The following is a 24,415-nucleotide window of genomic DNA, read 5'->3' on the forward strand; positions in this document are numbered from 1 at the left end:
CATTCAATTTAACAATAACATGATGATATAGTTACTATATTAATCCACATAATCCTGACCTGTGTAACCATCACATACTGTGACTCTGACTCAGTTTAATACTTTGTTTAATTTCACACTTATAAACTCTCATTTACTTTGACAGAAAGTTATTCACTCATTTCTTACAGTAAATCAGACCGGCAGTGAATATGTAAAATACATGTACAAATATAAAATACTTTTTACAATACATTCATGTAATATTTAAGTACAGTATAGTAGTATTTACCGTGTATTTTAGATTGTATTAAACTATTATAAATAAATGTTAAACGCTTTAGTTACGCTGTAGTTACACTAATCCACCTGAAGGGGCAGCACTGCGCCACCTCCGCGTCTGGTCTGCCAGAATAGAAGCAGCAGAAGAAGAAGAAATCTCCCGCCTACATCCGCTGTTCCTTTTTTAAACCGAGGCGGGACGAGACTTCACTCACTCCGTGAAGAGAAGTCGGTGTTTAGACATTCCTGGACGTTACAGGCCGCTTCCAACATGGTGAGGACTAAAGCCGACAGCGTCCCTGCGTCATACAGAAAAGGTAACGCAAAAAATATATAGATATTTATTACGGATTTATTATAAAACGCTGGTTTTGTGTGTTCTATCATGGAGGCTGGCGGGCTGTGCGCGCGCTCATATATGAGCCGAACAAAGCGGAAACAGTGACGTAGTTGTTCCCATTTCGGATTATTCTTTGACATAAGTGGCTTTATTTTAACATGAATATGAGCATGTGTTAGTGTTTAATCCGGGACTATTCTTCCAAACAGCCTGTTTAGCTGCGATCTTGTTTCCTGCAAAACGACCAAAAACATTATTTTAAACTATTTAAAGTCTCGGTATCGCATTAAAGTCTCATTTGACCCGTCTGAGGAGAAGACATCTTTCTTAACTGTCTCGCTCTCTCTCCGCAAACTGGCGCGAGTTTTGAGCGCCGTGCGTCTTTGTGCGGACGTCACTCCAAACCCCTTTAAAGAATGACGTAATTTAACGCTTTCTTGCTCGTCGTCGAAGGCGCGTGCGTGAGACGATGTCATGCACGTGTTTGTTTTAACCGACGGGGTCTTCCGGTTAATTCGGTGTATAGTTCATCCTTAGTTTAGCACCAGAATGAATAGAAAGTGAAGTTTTAAGGCTTCGTTCTGGTTTATTGTGACCCTGCAGACTGAGGCTCATCTCACTGGTTCAGGTAGTAGTTTAATGACTGTCATGAAGTGTATTTAATGTTTCTAGATCTACTTTCATTCTTTTTGTTTTGATTTGTGTTCACAGCTGTTGCAGCTGCTGCACCCAGGAAGTCTCTGGGCTCCAGTTCAGCTAACTCCTCCTCTTCCTCCTCCAGCAGCCAATCAGGCGCTCCTGGTGAGTCCCTGCAGCTCTGAGACGATGAGAGAGACTAATGAGACTAGAGAGGAGACGACGACAAGACTAGAGGGATGAGACTAGAGAGGAGACGACGACAAGACTAGAGGGATGAGACTAGAGAGGAGACGACAAGACTAGAGGGATGAGACTAGAGAGGAGACGACAAGACTAGAGGGACAAGACTAGAGAGGAGACGACAAGACTAGAGGGACGAGACGACAAGACTAGAGGGACGAGACTAGACAGGAGACGACGACGAGACTAGAGGAGACGACGACGAGAGACTAGAGAGGAGACGACGACGAGACTAGAGAGGAGACGACGACAAGACTAGAGGGATGAGACTAGAGAGGAGACGACAAGACTAGTGGGACGAGACGACAAGACTAGAGGGACGAGACTAGACAGGAGACGACGACGAGACTAGAGGAGACGACGACGAGAGACTAGAGAGGAGACGACGACGAGACTAGAGAGGAGACGACGACAAGACTAGAGGGATGAGACTAGAGAGGAGACGACAAGACTAGTGGGACGAGACGACAAGACTAGAGGGACGAGACTAGACAGGAGACGACGACGAGACTAGAGGAGAGACTAGAGAGGAGACGACAAGACTAGAGAGGAGACGACAAGACTAGTGGGACGAGACGACGACGACAAGACTAGAGGGACGAGACTAGAGAGGAGACGACAAGACTAGAGGGACGAGACTAGACAGGAGACGACGACGAGACTAGAGGAGACGACGACGAGACTAGAGGAGACGACGACGAGACTAGAGGAGACGACGACGAGAGACTAGAGAGGAGACGACGACGAGACTAGAGAGGAGACGACGACGAGACTAGAGGAGACGACGACGAGACTAGAGGAGACGACGACGAGACTAGAGGAGACGACGACGAGACTAGAGAGGAGACGACGACGAGACTAGAGGAGACGACGACGAGACTAGAGAGGAGGAGGAGGAGGAGGAGACGACGAGACACTAGAGAGGACACCTCCCACATGTTGTATGTTGCTCACACTGATGTTGTTGTTGTTGTTGTTGTTGTTGTTTACTTCACAGCTAAAGGTAAATATGCCGGCGGTAACCCGGTGTGTCCTCGTCCTACGCCCACCTGGCAGAAAGGAATCGGGGACTTCTTCGGTGGTCCTCCCATGAAACCAGAGAAGGAGAACCAGAGGCCTCAGGAGGAAGAGGACGAGGAAGAGGCCGGAGGAAGCGGGATGACCACCAGAAAGTATGTTAGCTGACTCAGCACAAAGAGAGAGCGACTCAGCAGATCACAGAATGGGAGAGTCCTTCATACCGGAGGAAGAACTTCAGCTTCGAGCTCTTAGATTCAGACGTAGAAACTCTGAAGTCTCTCTTATGTCTCTGGAGACGAGATGATCTATCAAAACTTAAAGATTCTCATTAGTTCTAGTGGAAGTAAATTAAAACACGGAGCAACCAGTTTGTTTAAAGACTTCATTGTTAAAATAGTTTTAAAATGAGTTTCCAGTGAATGACGTCTCCAGACATTTACAGCCTTTAACCCTTTAAAAACTATCTCTCTCTATCTCTCTATCTCTCTCTCAACCATTAAAGAAAGTATTGAACCTCATTGAGTACAACATATTTGAAGTATAATTTGATGATTGTTGTTTGTTGTTTTTATTTATTTTGAGTGAATTCATATTTCTCTGCTACTAAATGATTAGAATCTGATTCCTACGTGAAGATGTTTTTATTTATCGGTTCTATTGTTTCTATTGTTCAGGTCCAGACCGCTGCCGGCTGATGAAGACGAGGATGAATGAGGATGAAGAGTGTTTTAATGTACATCTGTATATATTTATAAGTTCTGCTGAATTCACTTTGTATAGTTTCATTAAAATAGTTTTTAATCTGCGGAGCTTCAACCAACGTTCAGTTTATTAGAGATGAAGACGAAGATGAAGATCGGCTCGTTTTAGTCGTTCAGGAGAATAAAGATGAATTTATTGTTTTATCAGATTTCAGACTTTATGTGAAGAAGAATCATTAATTGAGTTTTATTAAAACAGTTCTATTGTTTTTAAAGTTTAATTCACTTAAATACAAAATAAAGTTTTGATCTTCAACTAAATCTTTTGTTTCATCGACAAAGTATTTCATATTTAAACGATTTGTATCGATATTAAATCAAAGTTTAAATAAACAAGAACTCTATAAACCTAAATATATACTGTAGACTGGTGTATGTATACTATTATATATATATATAACCTAAATATATTAAGTACTTTGAACGTGTTAACATTTTACTCTCAAACAGGTTTGTACTGCGATATTAAAAATAAATATTTAGATAAAAACCAAACTGAGTTTTAAACAAATGAATAAAAACAGTAAATGTTAAAAACAATGAAGTTTATTATTGAGTTCAAACAGAAACGTGAAGACGATCGTTACATGAAAATATATTCAACGAGTTCACAGTACACACATTTACAAGTACTACTCTTCTGAGGTACTTTACTTTGAGTATACTTTATATTTCTACTAAATCTCAAGAAAAAATGTAATTAATTTTTCTGAAAGTTACTTTTTACAGATTCAGAATATTAAAACAAAATATAACCACCTACTATAGATTATAATAACAATACTTCCTAACTAAAGAGTAATACTTCTGTTTTGACACAAGCTCCGCCCTCTCGAGATGTCTCGGTACATACATTGATTGTACCTCGTGTTGTGTTTGTGAACCTGTGAGATCAGTAACTGTCCGATAGATTAATATATAATATAACTTTCACCGAGGCTGCGCTTTTAACCTCTCTGGTATATACAACGTATATTTAACTCTTCGTAAAGCAGCTAACTAGCTTAACAACGTTAACCGCTTCTTATCCGTTAGCTCCCCGCCCCGTCGAGAGGTCCGAAAGCAGAAATCAAATCAAACATTTGTAGCCTACGGAAGCTCGTGTGGTTCAAAGCTAAGCTAAACGGGGCGAACAAAGAGCAAACAGTCGTAAAACAGCACCGTGTGAAATGTTTACCTTCGTTTGAAATACCGACGACAGCCGATTGAACCGGTCGAGGAGGATCAGTTATCAGGCACATTTATTTCCCGGTGGTTCCCGCCCGCCTGGCTCTCTAACCCCGCCTACTGTGCCCGTGTTTGTCTGCTGTCAGAAGTGGGCCGTCTTACGGTAACCGTCAAATAGCCTCCGCGTGTAGCTGCCGGATCCGTGAACTGGTTTAAAAAGTACGTTACAATCAACCGCTAATCAAAAAAAATGTCGGATGACGGTGGCGGCTTCAGGTGGACGGTGGTCGTCCTCACCTGCCAACACAAAGACAGCGTCTACTCCTTCCAGAGAGGTGAGGATCATCATCTTGCTCCTCAGACGATCTTTGAGTGTTCGTTCCCTGCAGTTACACAGAGCAGCCTGAGGGTGTCGCTGTGCTTCAGTCCGCGATTTAGAGGAAAGGCGCGTCTTCATCTAAAGAACCTTTATTAACATTTTGTTTATATCCACGATATTAAACATGTTTTAGTTCTTCTTCTCTCTGTGTTTAATACACTGATTTATTTAGCTCCTGTCTATAGAAACAAGTGTTAGAGCACAAAATAATAATGTGCGGTTTTATATTCATATTTTATATAGTACACACACACACACACACATGTAGTGTTGCTGGAAATTAATATTTATATATGTATTTTTTATTTATATATTAATATATATGTATATATTGATATATATGTATATTTATGAACATTAATATATACATAAATAAATATACATCTCTGTGTGTGTGTGTGTGTGTGTGTGTCTCTGTGTGTGTCTCTCTCTGTGTGTCTCTCTGTGTGTGTGTGTGTGTGTGTCTCTCTCTGTGTGTCTCTCTCTCTGTGTGTGTGTGTGTGTGTCTCTGTGTGTGTCTCTCTCTGTGTGTGTGTGTGTGTCTCTGTGTGTCTCTCTCTCTCTGTGTGTGTGTGTGTGTCTCTGTGTGTGTCTCTGTGTGTCTCTCTCTCTCTGTGTGTGTGTGTGTGTCTCTGTGTGTGTCTCTGTGTGTCTCTCTCTCTCTGTGTGTGTGTGTGTGTCTCAGAGCTGGAGTTGTGTCAGCAGCGTGGTTCTCTGTCTCCGGGTTCGTTGGTTTTGACGGTTCAGGACCGTCAGGAGCCGCTGGGCAGCGGGGGGGGCGACGCTGAACGCTCTGCTGGTCGCCGCCGAACACCTGAGCAGCCGAGCAGGACACACGGTGAGGTCATCACACGGTGAGGTCATCACACGGTGAGGTCATCACCGATCACACTGATCGATCACCAGAAGTCATTCTGACGTTCTCTCTCTCTCTCTCTTCCTCTTCTTCAGGTGGTGACGGCTGACGTCCTGGATGAAGCTCACATCCTCATCCTCCACTCGGTGAGTCCAGCAGCAGGTTCAGGTTCAGGTTCTCCAGATGTTCTCCAGATGTTCTTCAGGCAGATGTTTCAGTGTTTCCTCTCTTCCTCCTCCAGGGTCGGGACTTCCCCTGGAGCTCCTGCAGCCGAGCCTTCTGTTGGCTGCCGGCTCCAGAGAGACCGGACCAGCGGGTCCAGGCTCCGGTCTGCTGTCTGGACCTCCTGCTGGACCACCTCGGGACCCAGATCTGCTCCGGTTCTCCTCCTGGTGTCTGGGTCTGCAGCACCGACATGATCCTCAGCATCCCTCCAGACTTCAGTGAGTTCAGACCTGGGTACTAGTACTACTGCAGTAGTACTGCAGTAGTACTAGTAGTACCCTCTGTGTGTAGGTCTGTCCTGGTAACTAGTAGTACTGCAGTAGTACTAGTAGTACTCTCTGTGTGTAGGTCTGTCCTGGGACGGGTTCTCTGGAGTTCGGGTTCTGGCGTTGCCGGGCGACGCCTCCTACGCTGCCAATCACGGCGTCTACCTGTCGGACCAACAGGTATTATTATAATTATTAATAAAGTATATTTATGTTGTGTTTATGTATTTGTTGTTTTTGTACTTCTTTCACTCTAACGACATGAATCCAGACTGAAGGTGCGTTTGTTTCGTGTCACAGGGTCGGGTCAGAGACATCGTCTACAGGGGGACACGGGACCAGATCCTACAGGCAGTGATGCATGATGGGAAAGTTCCTCTGGTGCGTCCTGGGTAGTAAATCAAACGCACCCTCTGACTTCCTGTGAAGACGGAAAGACTATTAACCAAATCACAGTAATCTGAAGTACTCTGAAGTAATCTGAAGTACTCTGAAGTACTCTGAAGTACTCTGAAGTACTCCCTGTCTTCAGGTCTCAGGTCCGGTCTTCTTCAGCAGGTCCGTATCAGAGAAGTTACTTCAGACTCACGTCACTCCTCCTCTGGACGGCTGCACCTACCTGGGCCTGGACTCTGGAGCTCCGCCCCTCCAGGTACCTGTCTGTCTCCCTCCCTCCCTGTCTGTCTGTCTGTCTGTCTCCCTGTTTTTGTGAAGATGTGTTTTAACCTCATGACCTCAGGACATCATTTGAAGTTGAAAAAAGTAATAAATCGCAATATATGTTATCGCAATACTCAGCGTATCGCAGTATCGTGATAATATCGTATCGCGGGACCTCTGCTGATTCCCACCCCTAGTAATCAGCATTCCAGTAAGTCAACTGTAAGTCAATATTATATATTATATTATATAATATAATATATAATATTTAATATAATTATATATTATATATAATATAATTATATAATATATAATAATAATAATAACCACGGATCTGTGGTCTTCATCAGGTGTCTCTGTTCCTGGACCTGTTGAAGTGTCTCTGCTCAGATCTGACCCAGGACCAGTTTGTGACTGAGGACAGAGCCGGCTGCAGTTCACCTGTTGGACCAGAGGGGGCGACGGTGAGGAGGAGCCGGACGGAGCTGTGGAGGGTCCTGAGAGGAGAGACCATCAGCCTGGGTCTGTGTGTGTGTGTGTGTGTGTGTGTGTGTGTGTGTGTGTGTGTGTGTGTGTGTGTGTGTGTGTGTGTGTGTGTGTGTGTGTGTGTGTGTGTGTGTGTGTGTGTGTGTGTGTGTGTGTGTGTGTGTGTGAAATATACCTGTCTGTCTTTAAAATGTTTCTACGTCATGTGTTGAACTCGTCTCGTCCTCACAGCGTACGTCCCCGGCGGTCGCTATGACTACCTGACTCTGTCCGGGAAGCATCACGTGGAGCGACTGTGCTGTGATTGGACGAACAGAAACACCCTGTCTCACATCCAGGTGACACTTCCTGTTTCCTCGTCGTTGTAGAGTCGGTCTCCCGTCACGTCCCCGGTTCTCACCGCTGTGTCCCCGTTTTTCAGAGAGAGAGCTCGGTGGACGACGGAGGTCGAGTCATCAACAGCGTCCTGGAGGGAGACGTCACCGTGAGGACGGGCGCCGTGGTGCAACACTGCCACCTGCAGGTCAGGAGGAGTTTCACCACCGCTGCTCAGTCTGTTAGGGTTCCATCCTGTGACACACCTGGTTTATAGAGAGACAGGTACAACTGGTTTATATAGAGACAGGTACACCTGGTTTATAGAGAGACAGGTACACCTGGTTTACAGAGAGACAGGTACAACTGGTTTATATAGAGACAGGTACACCTGGTTTACAGAGAGACAGGTACAACTGGTTTATATAGAGACAGGTACACCTGGTTTATAGAGAGACAGGTACAACTGGTTTATATAGAGACAGGTACAACTGGTTTATAGAGAGACAGGTACACCTGGTTTATAGAGAGACAGGTACACCTGGTTTATAGAGAGACAGGTACACCTGGTTTACAGAGAGACAGGTACACCTGGTTTATATAGAGACAGGTACAACTGGTTTACAGAGAGACAGGTACACCTGGTTTACAGAGAGACAGGTACACCTGGTTTATATAGAGACAGGTACACCTGGTTTATATAGAGACAGGTACACCTGGTTTATATAGAGACAGGTACACCTGGTTTACAGAGAGACAGGTACAACTGGTTTATATAGAGACAGGTACACCTGGTTTACAGAGAGACAGGTACACCTGGTTTACAGAGAGACAGGTACACCTGGTTTATATAGAGACAGGTACACCTGGTTTACAGAGAGACAGGTACACCTGGTTTATATAGAGACAGGTACACCTGGTTTATATAGAGACAGGTACACCTGGTTTACAGAGAGACAGGTACACCTGGTTTATATAGAGACAGGTACACCTGGTTTACAGAGAGACAGGTACACCTGGTTTACAGAGAGACAGGTACACCTGGTTTACAGAGAGACAGGTACACCTGGTTTACAGACCTGTGACCTCTCCACCAGGGTCCCCTGGAGGTCCCGTTGGGTTGTTTACTGTCGGGTCTCCAGCTGATGACATCACAGTGTGTCGGGCGGCTGGAGCTGGCCGATGACATCATCATCCAGGGACACCGGATAGAGGTGGGCCGGCTGAAGCTGAGCGTCTACACGGTGACGGGAGCGCAGGACGACCTGGAGGTACGAAGAGAAAAAACGCTTCACTCAAAGGGTCCCTGAACACATCTCATGTTTGACTTCATCATTTATTCATTTAACTTTATTTTAATTCATTTTATAGGCTTTAAACAAACTTTTCAAAACCGAAGTTACAAAAACAAGAAACGGAGAAAGTTTAGAGATCAAAAGGAATCTTTTGATTTATTATTCAGCTCTACATTTTAAATCACAGATATTGAACGTTCATATTTTTACAGCATGTGAAGGATACTTTAAATGAGTTTTTATATATTTAGTGAATGCTGATCTATAGACAAACATCTTCTCATTATGATGATTATTATTCATAAAAACATCGTTTAAAACTACTCGACCAAAAATAAACATGATTCTGACATAAACATTTCAAATGAATTCACCAACCAAAGATGTGATGTGAGTCTTCCTCCTCCTCCTCCTCCTCCTCCTCCTCCTCCTCCTCCTCCTCCTCCTCCTCCTCCTCAGCTCTCCTCTGATGACAGCAGCGCCTCCTTCCTGAACCAGAGATGGAGTCTCTTCTTCAGCAGAACAGGAATCCAGTAAGATCTTAGAACGTGATTTCACTTCCTGTTTGTATTCATCACGTTCTCCTCTATGAACCTCAACTCCACTCCTTTATTTTCTCCTCTCCTCCTCTACCTCCTCGTCCTCCTCCTCTTATCTTTCTCCTCTCCTCATTCTTCTCTGTGCTGTTTATTCTCTCCTCCCCCCTCCTCTTCTCCTCTCCTCCTATCTCATCTATCTCCCCTCATTACTCCTCTTTTTACTCCCTCTTTACTCCCCTGTCCTGTTTCCTCTTGTCTCTCCTCTTTTCCTCTCCTCTGCTCTCCTCCTCCTCCCTCCTCCTCCTCTCAGGCCGGAGGAGTTGTGGGTGAGAGGAGAAGGACGCTCCCTCCTGGAGGCTCGTCTCTTCCCGGTCCTCCTCCCCCGAGGAGGTGCTGTTGGTCTGGATGGAGGAGTCGGCTGGCTGCTGGGAGGAGTCGGCTGTCTGAGGAGGTGGAGGGAGACGTGGAGGCTCTCTCTGAAGGAGGTGATGTCGCTCACCTGCCAGGAGGCGGAGCTACAGTGGAGGGAGGAGCTACTGTTCCTGGCTGGGAGGAGGAGCGTGACGGACGCTCTGAGGAGTCGCACCGACGTCTGTCTGCTGCCTTGCTTCAGGGCCGCGGTGCTGGGAGGCCAGCAGGGGGCGCTGCTGGAGACACTGGACAGCAGTGAGTCACAACAACAACAACAACAATTATAATAACTATAATAATAATAACTATAATATGGTTAAAGTAATGATAATACAGTTTATTTAAACAGCACTTTTTTGTAATATATTTTTGTAATTAAAAATATTGTTATTATTTTGAATTATTTATTATTATTATTATTATTATATGAGATAAAACCAATAATAAAAAGATAATAATAAAAAGGCTTTACGAAATAAACAATTTAATGATTAATCCAGAAAATATTTGGCGTTCCGTCAAAGATAATTAAAAAAATGTAGACAATAACAATAATAACTTTTATTTTGTATTTATTTGTTTTTTCTTCAGTTGCAGCAGGTAGCGGGAAGCAGGGGGCGGAGTCAGGGGCGGAGTCAGGGGCGGAGCTGGGCGTGGCCTCCCGCTGCCTCTCCTGCATCGCTGACGTGTTGGTGTGCATGGCGGTGGGGAGGGGGGGCCTGAGGAGCGGGCCGGCCGCTAACGAGGCCTGGAGCTCCGCCTACTTCCTGTTGGAGGAAGGTGACCTGAGGGGCGGGGTCAAGGCCCTGGCTACGCAGAGAGCCGATTGGCTGAGCAGGTGAGCTGAGCACTCACCTGTGTTATTACCATCATGGTGACCTGTGTTTGACATGTGACCCCCCCACAGGCCGGACCTGCTGGTTCGGGCGGCGCGGCACTACGAGGGCGCCGGCCAGGTGCTCCTACGACAGGCTGTGATGTCATCGCAGAGGTTCATCTCCATTGGCCAGGGGGAGGTCCCGCCCCTCGAGGAGTGGCAGGAAGTGGAGTGTCCGGCCCGACTGGACCTGGCAGGTGAAAATAATCAGAGAATATTAATATGTGATTAGATTTATATTTATAATATATTTTAGTGTTTTCATTTCATTTAATTCAAACTTTTATCTTTTCAGATGTGTTGTTGTTGTTTCTTTTTGTTATTGTATAATTTTAGATGTATTAGTCAATTAATCAATTACACGACTATTGTCATGTTGAATTAATCATAACTTCACTATTCAAGTACAACAGTTACTTGTAGTGGAGTATTTTCACAGTGTGGTATTAGTACTTAGTACTCGTAGTACTTTTTACTGTATTAAAATCATGATTATCAATATGAAATAGTTCAAATATGATTAATTGGGGTTAAGAACCCGTCCACACTGGGTTATATATATATATGTGTATATATGTATATATATGTGTATATAATGTGTATATATGTGTATATATGTGTATATATGTGTATATATGTATATATATGTGTATATAATGTGTATATATGTGTATATATGTATATATATGTGTATATATGTGTGTATATGTGTATATAATGTGTATATATGTATATATATGTGTATATAATGTGTATATATGTGTGTATATGTGTATATAATGTGTATATATGTGTATATATGTATATATATGTGTATATATGTGTGTATATGTATATATATGTGTATATATGTGTGTATATGTGTATATATGTATATATATGTGTATATATGTGTATATATGTATATATATGTGTATATATGTGTGTATATGTGTATATAATGTGTATATATGTATATATATGTGTATATAATGTGTATATATGTGTGTATATGTGTATATAATGTGTATATATGTATATATATGTGTATATAATGTGTATATATGTGTATATATGTATATATATGTGTATATATGTGTGTATATGTGTATATAATGTGTATATAATGTGTATATATGTGTATATATATGTATATATATGTGTATATATGTATGTATATATATGTGTATATATATGTGTATATATGTATGTATATGTGTATATAATGTGTATATATGTGTATATAATGTGTATATATGTGTATATGTGTATATAATGTGTATATATGTGTGTATATGTGTATATAATGTGTATATATGTGTATATATATATATGTATATATATGTATGTATATATAATGTGTATATATGTGTATATATATGTGTATATATGTATGTATATATAATGTGTATATATGTGTATATATATGTGTATATAATGTGTATATATGTATGTATATATAATGTGTATATATGTATATATATATGTGTATATAATGTGTATATATATGTGTATATATGTATGTATATATAATGTGTATATATGTGTATATAATGTGTATATATGTATGTATATATAATGTGTATATATGTATATATATATGTGTATATATATGTGTATATAATGTGTATATATATGTGTATATATGTATGTATATATAATGTGTATATATGTGTATATAATGTGTATAATGAACTGTGATTGTTTCAGGCGGTTGGAGCGACACGCCGCCCGTCGCCTTCGAGCACGGCGGCTCTGTGACCAACGTCTCCGTGAAGGTTGACGGGAGGCGTCCCATTGGTGCTCGGGCCCGTCGCATCAGGAAGCCCCGCCTCCTGCTGGTCAGCCACACCGGGGGTCGGGGGGGCGTTTCCACGGAGACGGTGTGTGACGACCTGGACGACCTGAGGGACCACTGTCAGCCCCACGCACCCGGTAGGACAGGAAGTCATGACTCAGCACTATTCAGAGAGTGTGTTCGTGTGTGTGTGTGTGTTCATGTGTGTGTGTGTGTGTGTTACAGGAGCCCTGCTGAAGGCAGTGTGTGTGTGCAGTGGTCTGGTGTCTCTCTCTTCCCAGCATGCTCTGGGGGATCAGCTGATGCAGCGGTGGGGGGGAGGGGTGGAGCTCCACAGCTGGTCGGTGCTGCCCACTGGATCTGGACTAGGTGAGAACCAGAACCAGCTGCAGTGACCTCAAACATCACGACACAGAACAAGAATATATAAATAAAGCTGAAACAACATTCAGTAGAACATGTTTCTAGTCTCTGATCTCTGATCATGTTTCATTGTAAACAACCAATCAGAGGAGAGCTAGTAACGTTAGCAGCACCGCTAACAGCTAACCAACGGAGGTTCAGTGACATCATGATGCCTTCAGGCTCTGCTCAGTGAACATGAGTACTGGCTGAAGGTACATTATAACGTTATCATGATGTGTTCACATGTAGTCTGTAAAATTTAGTTTTGGTGATGAACTTGAATAAATGCAGTAGTTTGAAGGAGATGTTTATGAATATAAAACATATTAGAGATGAATTATGATGTTTACCTTCTAACACGAGCTCTAAACACATTATTATAATATTATTAAATTAATTATTATACTTCATTAAACATAGTATTAATCAATACAAATACAATCTTTTATTTCCTGATCATTTGAAATGTGTGTTTTAATGAAGAAGACATCACCAAAGACAACGATGACAAAGTAAGCTAGTGATGACTCAGCGTGACTCTCGTCCTGCAGGGACCAGCAGCATCCTGGCGGGGGCGCTGCTGGCTGCGGTCTACAGGTGCACCGGTCAGACCTACGACACCGACTCCCTCATCCACGCAGTCCTGTACCTGGAGCAGATCCTCACCACAGGTAGGTCTTCAGCTCACATGTTCACTCTGGAGTCCAGAACCAGAGAGGAGACCAATACAGTCTTCTTCACCTCCTCCTGCTCCTCCTCCAGGTGGAGGCTGGCAGGATCAGGTGGGGGGTCTGGTGGGCGGAGTCAAGGTGGGTCGTTCCAGAGCGTCTCTGCCTCTGCAGGTAGAAGTGGAACGTCTCACTCCTCCAGACGACTTCCTGGTCTCTCTGGAGCTCCACCTCCTGCTGGTCTACACCGGGAAAACTAGGCTGGCTAGGAACCTGCTGCAGGTCTGATGGTGATGATGATGATGGTGATGGTGATGGTGATGATGGTGATGGTGATGATGATGGTTTTATCTTCAGGATGTGGTTCGTAGTTGGTACAGTCGTCTGCCCTCGATGGTCCAGAACGTCCAGCAGCTGGTGGCGAACTCAGAGGAATGTGCCAGAGCCTGTTCAGAGGGTGAGTCTACATATACAGGTACATATATACATATATACATATATACGTATATACATACATATATACATATATACGTATATACATACATATATACGTATATACGTATATATGTATATATGTATATGTATATATGTATATGTCATGTGTTAAAGCTGCATTCTCTCTAGTGTCCACCAGGGGGCGACTCCTCTGGTTGTATAGAAGTCTATGAGAAAATGACTCTACTTCTCTCTTGATTTATTACCTCAGTAAACATTGTAAACATGAGTTTATGGTCTCAATCTCTAGTTTCAAGTCTTCTTCAATACAGCATGATGTTCATTTAGTAAATGATGGTCCATTTAGAGTCACACAGACCATAAAGCAGGGGATGCTTTAGGGGCGGGGCTACACAGTGATTGACAGGTTGCTACGTCACTCCTCCTCAGTCCTGATGTGCTCACTTCCTGTTCACTGGTTGATAAAAACATCCCAGAATGCATTTCTTCCAACCTTGAACATGTGCCCCCCCCCTCAGGTTCTCTGTCCAGACTGGGGGGGTGTCTGGACCGCTCGTGGCAGCAGAAGAAGCTGATGGCTCCGGGCTGTGAGCCGGCCTCAGTGAGGACCATGATGGAGGCCCTGAGGCCGCTGGTCCTGGGTCAGAGCCTGGCCGGTGCTGGGGGGGGGGGCTTCCTCTACCTGCTGACCCGGGAGCCTCAACAGCGGGAGGCGGTGCTGCAGGTCCTCAACAACACGCCGGTAACACACACACACACACACACACACACACACACACACACACACACACACACAGGTTGACTGGGTTTCTGAGGGGTCCTCTGGTTTGTTTCAGGGTCTGGGAGACTTCAGTGTTCACTCAGTGGAGCTGGACATGGACGGGATTACAGTCCTACCTACATCCTGAGGACACACACACACATATACATATAAACACACACACACAAACACACACACACACACACACATATACATATACACACACACACACACACACACACACACACATATTTTTCTTCAAATGATAATGAAATGAATGAATGTATATTAATTGATTAAAACATATCTTGTTATGTTTAATGAAGTATAATAATGTGTTTAGAGCTCAACAGTTCATAATTCATCTCTAATATCTGTATTATATTCATTGTGTCCGTGTGTGTGTGTGTGTGTGTGTGTGTGTGTGTGTGTGTGTGTGTGTGTGTGTGTGTGTGTGTGTGTGTGTGTGTGTGTGTGTGTGTGTGTGTGTGTGTGTGTGTGTGTGTGTGTGTGTGTGTGTGTGTGTGTGTGTGTGTGTGTGTGTGTGTGTGTGTGTGTGTGTGTGTGTGTGTGTGAAGATAAAAGGTTTTTAACGGCTCATATTTTAAACATTAAACTGTTTTTCACTCTGAAGTCAAACATAAATGAAATAATAAACATATTTGATATTCTACGTCTTCACTCTTTAATCATCAGTGATCTCTGATATTATATATTATATTATATATTATATTATATTATGATGGATATTATGTTCTCGTTGACGTTTAAATCTTTTATTATAGAAGTATGAGATGTTAAACTAAATGTTTCTCTTCATATCTTTCATCAAATCTCTGGTGAAAGCTGTGATGCTGAAGTTTATTTCTTCATTCTCTGACGTACAAAAAAGAGACAAATCTCAGAAAACACTTTATTCATTATTTGTTGGTCTGACAAAATGAAAATCAATCTTTTTCTTTTAGTGAAGAAAAGTAAATTATCATTATTATTATTATAAACTTTAATTATCAAACATTTCTGTAAATATTCAAACTCAAGAATGTTGTTAAAATGATGAACGACACAAAAATCCGCTTCAGGCTGTAAAAAGACGTGATGTCATTCTCTGAACGGACCAATCAGCTGCCTCCGGGCCTCGTGATGTCATTCTCTGAACGGACCAATCAGCTGCCTCCGGGCCTCACTTCCCAGCGACCACACTCAGCTGGTCTCTGATGCGTCCCAGTCCGTCCAGGATGGTCTCCCACCGTCAGCAGGGAGACCGGATCCAGGCCCGCCGACGGACACGGGTCCTCCATCTGAGGGAGACATGAGACCTCCTGAGTACAGAGAGACCTCCTGAGACCTCCTGAGTACAGAGAGACCTCCTGAGACCTCCTCAGTACAGAGACCTCCTGAGTACAGAGACCTCCTGAGACCTCCTGAGTACAGAGAGACCTCCTGAGACCTCCTGAGTACAGAGAGACCTCCTGAGACCTCCTCAGTACAGAGACCTCCTGAGACCTCCTGAGTACAGAGAGACCTCCTGAGACCCCCTCAGTACAGAGAGACCTCCTGAGACCTCCTGAGTACAGAGAGACCTCCTGAGACCTCCTCAGTACAGAGAGACCTCCTGAGACCTCCTCAGTACAGAGAGACCTCCTGAGACCTCCTGAGTACAGAGAGACCTCCTGAGACCTCCTGAGTACAGAGAGACCTCCTGAGACCTCCTGAGTACAGAGAGACCTCCTGAGACCCCCTCAGTACAGAGAGACCTCCTGAGACCTCCTCAGTACAGAGAGACCTCCTGAGACCTCCTCAGTACAGAGAGACCTCCTGAGACCCCCTGAGTACAGAGAGACCTCCTGAGACCTCCTCAGTACAGAGAGACCTCCTGAGACCCCCTCAGTACAGAGAGACCTCCTGAGACCTCCTCAGTACAGAGAGACCTCCTGAGACCTCCTCAGTACAGAGAGACCTCCTGAGACCCCCTGAGTACAGAGAGACCTCCTGAGACCTCCTCAGTACAGAGAGACCTCCTGAGACCTCCTGAGTACAGAGAGACCTCCTGAGACCTCCTCAGTACAGAGAGACCTCCTGAGACCTCCTGAGTACAGAGAGACCTCCTGAGACCTCCTCAGTACAGAGAGACCTCCTGAGACCCCCTCAGTACAGAGAGACCTCCTGAGACCTCCTCAGTACAGAGAGACCTCCTGAGACCTCCTCAGTACAGAGAGACCTCCTGAGACCTCCTCAGTACAGAGAGACCTCCTGAGACCTCCTGAGTACAGAGAGACCTCCTGAGACCCCCTCAGTACAGAGAGACCTCCTGAGACCCCCTCAGTACAGAGAGACCTCCTGAGACCTCCTCAGTACAGAGAGACCTCCTGAGACCTCCTCAGTACAGAGAGACCTCCTGAGACCTCCTCAGTACAGAGAGACCTCCTGAGACCCCCTGAGTACAGAGAGACCTCCTGAGACCCCCTGAGTACAGAGAGACCTCCTCGGTACCTGTAGGTCACGTGACCTCAGCAGGTAGTGGTTCAGGTCCAGTACTCACCTTGAGCTGGACCAGGCAGGTCGGGACGGACATACGACTGACTGAGTCTGAACCGGTCACCAAGTCCACTCTCCAGTCCAGGTCCTTCAGCTGGGGGAGAGAGACTACACACACACACACACACACACACACACACACACACACACACACAGCTTAAAGACACACACACACACTCAGTCTAGAGATGGAGGTGAAACGTGGATCTGGGGTGGACTCACCCTGATCACTGAGAGCTTCTGTTCTCCACGTCGGACTGAAAAACATCAGAGACACGTGTGATGTCATCACAGCCTGTAGTGACATCACATGCAAGCAGCCAATAGGAGGAGGAACAATCCTCAAGCTTCACTTTACACATTTATATGATTCAGCAACAAGTTATCATCAACTAGAGCAGAGAACGTGTTCAACCTGTTCTCCAGCAGGACCTTGGTGATCAGGTTCTTCAGACTGGAGTGGAACGAGTCGGGGAACAGACGGAGGATCTGCTCCGGAGAACCGAGGTTATAGGAGAGAACGTGGTGAGACAGAACGTGGAGGGAGTGGACCAGCTGGGGAGAGAGACACACACACACACACACACACACACACACACACACACACACACACACACACACACACACACACACACACACACACACACACACACACACACACACACACACACACACACACACACACACACACACACACACACACACACACACATTATTGTTTCCTCTCTTTTATTTCTATCATGTTTTATTGGTTATTCTCTTGTTTCTGTGACTTTGATCTAAAGCTGCTGTTTAAATAAAGTGTTTTTATTATTATATTATTTTTTTACTTATATTTCTGTTCTCAGAGCTTTATAGTGTGTGTGTGTGTGTGTGTGTGTGTGTGTGTGTGTTACCTGAGCAGCCTGAGCTGCGGTGACGTTGAGTGTTTCTGCCGTCGTCTCCACCAGACGCTGACTCGTCCTCCGGTGACTCTGAACACAAACGTCTCTCACGGCGTCTTTAGACGGAGCCTCAGGAGACGAAGACACGGTGAGAGCAGCTCTCCTTCACATGGTCTCAGTGTACAACATGAAGTACTAATACCACAGTGTACAGCTCCTCGTCATGCAGCATCATATCTATGATTATGATTATTGATGAATCATCGGAATGACTTTATATTCTGCTGCTAGTTTAATCTGTAATATTACATCATATTAATAATCTGAATGAAGTAACTAAAGATGTCATGAAGTACAATATTTCCTCTGACGTAGCGGAGGAGAAGTATAAAGTAGAGGTTAAAGTACAAGTACCTCATCATAGTACTTGTGTATATTTAACAGCCTGTAATAATCCAAGAAGACATGAAAACAAAGAAAGTTCAGTTATTATAATAAACAGCATTTATTTCATTAATCTAACAAAGATCAAAGTAATACATTTAAATATATTTAATGAGTTTACGTCTGTATAAAGATTATTATATTATAAACACACTGATGCTAGCAGGCTAACCGAAGCTAATCTGAACTCTTTATGAACATGAACTTTAATCAGAACGTTGGATCGAGTCTCGTTATTAAACTTTTATTGATATTCAGCATCAATACCTGCAGAAGAAGCTGTAAGTTGTCGAAATGTTCGCTCGAGACAGCGGCAGCCATGTTGACATGTGACGTCACGTGGAGTGTCATGTGACAGTCACGTGCCCCTGCTGCTCAATAAAATAATCTAATGATAGAATATATTATAGTACAACAGTCACAGTTTGAATACTTTTACTACATTTCACTGATTATACTGACATACTTTTACTGAAGGAGCATTTTTACAGTGTGATCTTAACTCCGCTTTATTTATTTATATCGAACCTTTCATACAAACATGCAGCCCAAATTGCTTCACATAGAAAATAATAATAAGAAAATAAAAAATGAAAACAATACTATATTTAACAATAATATAACAAATATGTACAGTATAAATATATATATCATATATATATCTTGTAGTTGTTGTAGTTCCGTCTTCCGGCCAACAGAGGGCGCAGCACCTGCACCTTTTTTCCTTCTCAACTTCCGCCTGTGGATTTAAACTTCCGCCGGAAGTCTGATCGGTCTCTTTTACCAGGCCGATCCAACATGGTGGGTATTTTTCGCATGCCTACCTGACTAATCTAAACTAATCCTCGCGTTCTGAGGCTATTTGTTCATCACTAGTTTAATCCACGGATACCGGAGAGTTTAATTCACCCAAAGATCAAAGTATTGACGTTAGATGACTCGAATAAGAGCGATTAGTTTGCGGTGTTGTAGCTAAGAAACTGCCGCTAGGAGAAGGAGCGGAGCCGCTGAATGAGAAGCGGTTCTCAGTCAGATTTATACCTGTTTAAAGAACCGGAACGGCAGAATAATAATGTCGTTCAATGGGTTAAAACACGGGCATTTAAAGCGTTTAATCGCTAATAAATATCACCCACGGTTAGCTTACGAGGCTAAACTGGAGTTAGCTTCGGCTAGCAACCGTTACCGAGCATCTCACCGGGAAACACTGGTTTAAACATCTCCGGTCTGCTCGGTGGACGTTAAAATAACACCAACATGAAGCCGAAGTGTTGTGTGGTTAATCGGCTCTGAGTCTTACTGTTTATGACGACATGTATCTGTGAACCACGATGGTTGGTCTCATTCATTCAGTTAATATTACGTCACATTCGTATTTAATACCCCACATGTCTGAAGATGGAGATGAACGAGACTTCTGCAAAAATATATCTTAAAATTCACATTAGCAAAGAATCATAGCTGATCTGTGTCTCTGTCTGTCTCTTTCAAAATGTGTTAAGACTCTGAAATCTGCACCAAGATGGCCGCCTGAGATTTCTTTATTTAAATTGTAATAGACTGTTTTGTGTTCTTCCTTCAGGGACGAGTCAGGACCAAGACGGTGAAGAAGGCCGCCCGGGTCATCATCGAGAAGTACTATACCCGACTGGGGAGCGACTTCCACACCAACAAGAGGGTCTGTGAGGAGATCGCCATCATCCCCAGCAAGAAGCTCCGCAACAAGATCGCCGGGTCAGTTTAACACGTTTAAATAGTTTATATAATCACGTCTGTCTACTTCCTGTATCGAAAGTGTTCATGACGTCCTCGTCGTCAGATCATTGATAGTACAGGAAGAGCAACATGAGACTCTTTCCCGTGTTTGAAGGATCCTCTGTTCCTCTCAGACCCTGAAGCTCTCACACAGCTTTAGACCTGATGTTAAGTTTAAACCTTAGACCTGATGTTTAGTTTAAACCTTAGACCTGATGTTTAGTTTAAACCTTAGACCTGATGTTTAGTTTAAACCTTTAGACCTGATGTTTAGTTTAAACCTTAGACCTGATGTTTAGTTTAAACCTTAGACCTGATGTTTAGTTTGAACCTTAGACCTGATGTTTAGTTTAAACCTTAGACCTGATGTTTAGTTTAAACCTTAGACCTGATGTTTAGTTTAAACCTTAGACCTGATGTTTAGTTTAAACCTTAGACCTGACGTTTCCTCCGTGAGCTCTGGTTACTCACTTCCTGTTCCGTGTGGATGCTCACTTGCTGCTGCAGGTATGTGACACATCTGATGAAGAGGATCCAGAGAGGTCCAGTCAGAGGAATCTCCATCAAACTGCAGGAGGAGGAGCGCGAGAGGAGGGACAACTACGTGCCCGAGGTCAGTGAACGCACCGCGAACGCACCTGAGCCACTGTGTGGTTCTTTGGTTCCACCATAAACACAGGAGAGGAACCCGGTGGTGACGGGACGTCGTGGTTCTCTGCTCGTCCTTTGAGCTGCACTTTGTAGAGAACATAGAGACAGTTATGACATAAATCATTAAATAAGAACAGAAACAAGTTTAATTTCTTTAATCATTTATATTATAAAAGTTGGAAAACAATGGAATCTAAATATCCAACATTGTTCACAAGTGAGGCTCCATGTGCTATAAATATTAAACTATTCACATGTTTCCGCCTCCTCTCTCCTCTCCTCTCCTCTCTCCTCTCCTCTCTCCTCTCCTCCTCTCTCCTCCTCTCCTCTCTCCTCTCATGACTTCATAGTTTCACAATTTAATGTTTTTACACAATCTGGTTAAAGTGAACGCTTTATTAGTTGAGACATTTTAAACGAGAACACAAAGAATAAAATGTTTTGCTCTGGAAGCGTTCGTCACACATGATGCGTTCAAGGACCGTCAAAGATGAAAATCTGACTAATGGCTGATGCATGATGTAGTTTTAGTGATTGTTTAGAAGACGTTTCCATCCTGCTGGCAGGTTTTAGGGTTCAGAGAATCTAACGAGATGAACATATTGCAGATTTAAGGAATTTAATTCAGGTGTTTGTTAATGTATATAAAAGTGTAAATTAATCAGCATCTATTTACCAGGTTATAAATGTGTAATAACTGCTGATAAAGAGGGAGAAGCTGCTCGCTGGGATTACACTAGTTGTGTGTATTTATGTTTATTATTTTAAAGCCGAGTATTTATTAAAATCAGATGATATGATTCAGGCTTATAGATGAAGATCCACATTGTTTGATGAATAAGTACTTTATTATCACGACATGAGACAATTCATGTAAAGTCTACTTCCTGTATCGAAAGTGTTCATGACGTCCTCGTCGTCAGATCATTGATAGTACAGGAAGAGCAACATGAGACTCTTTCCCGTGTTTGAAGGATCCTCTGTTCCTCTCAGACCCTGAAGCTCTCACACAGCTTTAGACCTGATGTTAAGTTTGAACCTTAGACCTGATGTTAAGTTTGAACCTTAGACCTGATGTTAAGTTTAAACCTTAGACCTGATGTTAAGTTTAAACCTTAGACCTGATGTTAAGTTTAAACCTTAGACCTGATGTTAAGTTTAAACCTTAGACCTGATGTTAAGTTTGAACCTTAGACCTGATGTTAAGTTTAAACCTTAGACCTGATGTTTAGTTTAAACCTTAGACCTGATGTTAAGTTTAAACCTTAGACCTGATGTTAAGTTTAAACCTTAGACCTGATGTTAAGTTTAAACCTTAGACCTGATGTTTAGTTTAAACCTTAGACCTGATGTTAAGTTTAAACCTTAGACCTGATGTTTAGTTTAAACCTTAGACCTGATGTTTAGTTTAAACCTTAGACCTGATGTTAAGTTTAAACCTGATGTTTCTTAAGTTTAAACCCGATGTTGCTTAAGTTTAGACCTGATGTTAAGTTTAAACCTGAAGTTTCGGAAGTTTATTTTTGTGGGAATAGTTTTCCTAAATTAGATAAAAAGTAGAAACGTAAACTCTGAGTGAGTTTAGTTGAATTAGAATATTTGTCCTCATCCTGAGGTCAGAGGTCGTCGTGTTCGTCTCAATCTAAACATAAATCTGAATATAATCTTTGTTAATGTCGTACATCTGAGGCTCATCGTAGCGCTGCAACTACTACATATTCATATAATTATCTTTATTATCGATTGATCTGATTATTATAAAGACTTAAATGTTCAATGTAATGATGCATTCAGGGACAGAGGGAGGAGGAAAAAGGAGACACGGATGAGACGTGCTGTAACTCGTACCTGGTTGTGTACTTGTGTACCTGGTCGTTTACCTGTGTACTTGTGTACCTGGTCGTTTACCTGTGTACTTGTGTACTTGTGTACCTGTGCAGGTGTCGGCTCTGGACCAGGAGCTCATTGAAGTTGATCCCGACACAAAGGAGATGCTGAAGCTGCTGGTGAGTCTCTTCACTTTACACTTTACTGCAGTAGGAAGTAACCGAGGTACTTGTACTTCAGTATTTAAATATTCTACTACTACATTTATCTGACGGCTGCAGAGTGTTTATAAAATGTATTGTATGTGATATTAAAGTACTGCTTACATTCCTCAAGTGTGGTATTAGTACCTCTACCACTGAGTACTAGAGTTATGTATTAATACCTCATCAGAGCAGTATAGAGGTATTTAAGATGAAATATACTCTCTGAGGTGAATACGGTGTTAAACGAGCTGCTGTGACGATCAGACTTTAAAATGTTAAACTTAAGTTAAAGTCTGAACGCGTCGTGTAAAGTGTCGACTTCCTGTATCGAAAGTGTTCATGACGTCCTCGTCGTCAGATCATTGATAGTACAGGAAGAGCAACATGAGACTCTTTCCCGTGTTTGAAGGATCCTCTGTTCCTCTCAGACCCTGAAGCTCTCACACAGCTTTAGACCTGTAGACCTGTAGACCTGTAGACCTGTAGACCTGTAGAGGTCTCAGACCAGCTCTTAACTGGTCCTCTCAGACTCTGGTGTTGAGGTTCTTCTTGTGTTCTCCAGGACTTCGGCGGTCTGTCTAACCTGCAGGTGACCCAGCCGACCGTCGGCATGAACTTCAAGCAGCCTCGAGGAGTCTAGACGTCTGTAAAGTATCTTACTAATAAAAACCCTCCGGGGACGAAAAGCCTGCTGATTGGTCGACTCCACTGCTGTTAAACCGCTTTATGTTCCGCTTTATTCATTCAACTTTATTTATTCAGCTTTATTTATTCCGCTTTATTTATTAAACTTTATTTATTAAACTTTATTTATTCAGCTTTATTTATTCAGCTTTATTTATTCAGCTTTATTTATTCAGCTTTATTTATTAAACTTTATTTATTAAACTTTATTTATTCCGCTTTATTCATTAAACTTTATTCATTAAACTTTATTTATTAAACTTTATTCATTAAACTTTATTCATTCCGCTGGAGGAAGCCGGTGATGTTGATAAATGTTCACTTTGTTTAATATCAGAAGCTTCTGTAACTCAAAGTGATTTAAAGGTTTTAATCATTTTATTTATTTTAGTTTCACTCTGAAGATAAAAGTGTTTTAACTTCATTTAAAGCTCGTTCTTCTTCATCTTCATCATTAAAGTATGAAGATGAAGCATTTTAAGTAAAACAACGTGTTTAGTGGTGTTGGTTGATGAAGGCTTCGTGTCTTTTACGTTGATCAAGTAATAAATAATAATAATAACTTTAAAGCACTTTAAACGTCTCAATCCACAAAAAACATCTTTTTTTCTCCCAGTTTATAA

The 24,415-nt window shown here is 42.7% G+C and overlaps 4 protein-coding genes across 4 annotated transcripts; 3 read left to right on the top strand and 1 right to left on the bottom strand.

The window, feature by feature from the left end:
- The first annotated feature begins 448 nt into the window (after positions 1-448).
- pclaf (PCNA clamp associated factor) lies at positions 449-3,609 on the top strand. Its single transcript, XM_079162217.1, has 4 exons — positions 449-578; positions 1,313-1,402; positions 2,478-2,652; positions 3,175-3,609. The coding sequence occupies exons 1-4, from the start codon at positions 533-535 to the stop codon at positions 3,212-3,214; spliced, it is 351 nt and encodes a 116-aa protein (XP_079018343.1). The 5' UTR covers positions 449-532; the 3' UTR covers positions 3,215-3,609.
- Positions 3,610-4,029: 420 nt separating this feature from the next.
- On the top strand, positions 4,030-15,395 carry fcsk (fucose kinase). Its single transcript, XM_079163584.1, is given in 23 exon segments — positions 4,030-4,763; positions 5,493-5,578; positions 5,580-5,645; positions 5,759-5,809; positions 5,905-6,106; positions 6,237-6,334; positions 6,455-6,535; positions 6,687-6,806; positions 7,165-7,336; positions 7,532-7,638; positions 7,722-7,823; positions 8,713-8,886; positions 9,370-9,443; positions 9,760-10,115; positions 10,452-10,698; positions 10,768-10,934; positions 12,427-12,651; positions 12,740-12,883; positions 13,471-13,590; positions 13,682-13,869; positions 13,945-14,044; positions 14,562-14,785; positions 14,880-15,395. Coding segments are annotated over 23 exon segments (3,261 nt in total). The 5' UTR covers positions 4,030-4,678; the 3' UTR covers positions 14,952-15,395.
- A 243-nt stretch (positions 15,396-15,638) lies between these two features.
- commd9 (COMM domain containing 9) lies at positions 15,639-19,008 on the bottom strand. Its single transcript, XM_079162215.1, is given in 7 exon segments — positions 15,639-16,050; positions 16,052-16,104; positions 17,346-17,449; positions 17,564-17,598; positions 17,757-17,896; positions 18,238-18,354; positions 18,937-19,008. Coding segments are annotated over 7 exon segments (567 nt in total). The 5' UTR covers positions 18,991-19,008; the 3' UTR covers positions 15,639-15,986.
- Positions 19,009-19,434: 426 nt separating this feature from the next.
- LOC306698227 (small ribosomal subunit protein eS17) lies at positions 19,435-23,797 on the top strand. Its single transcript, XM_079162446.1, has 5 exons — positions 19,435-19,470; positions 20,252-20,403; positions 20,932-21,037; positions 23,016-23,081; positions 23,671-23,797. The coding sequence occupies exons 1-5, from the start codon at positions 19,468-19,470 to the stop codon at positions 23,746-23,748; spliced, it is 405 nt and encodes a 134-aa protein (XP_079018572.1). The 5' UTR covers positions 19,435-19,467; the 3' UTR covers positions 23,749-23,797.
- The last annotated feature ends 618 nt before the right edge of the window (positions 23,798-24,415 follow it).

The sequence above is a fragment of the Pholis gunnellus genome (genome assembly GCF_910591455.1).
Source record: "Pholis gunnellus genome assembly, chromosome: 7".
NCBI classification, from domain to species: Eukaryota; Metazoa; Chordata; class Actinopteri; order Perciformes; family Pholidae; genus Pholis; species Pholis gunnellus.

Bases quoted from the DNA above. Each gene is read 5' to 3' on its own strand.
- pclaf (XM_079162217.1), top strand. From the start codon at position 533: ATGGTGAGGACTAAAGCCGACAGCGTCCCTGCGTCATACAGAAAAG. The intron at 1,403-2,477 runs GTGAGTCCCTGC...TTTACTTCACAG, and splicing joins CAGCCAATCAGGCGCTCCTG to CTAAAGGTAAATATGCCGGC. The intron at 2,653-3,174 runs GTATGTTAGCTG...TCTATTGTTCAG, and splicing joins AGCGGGATGACCACCAGAAA to GTCCAGACCGCTGCCGGCTG.
- LOC306698227 (XM_079162446.1), top strand. The intron at 20,404-20,931 runs GTCAGTTTAACA...TTGCTGCTGCAG, and splicing joins CTCCGCAACAAGATCGCCGG to GTATGTGACACATCTGATGA. The intron at 23,082-23,670 runs GTGAGTCTCTTC...TGTGTTCTCCAG, and splicing joins AGGAGATGCTGAAGCTGCTG to GACTTCGGCGGTCTGTCTAA.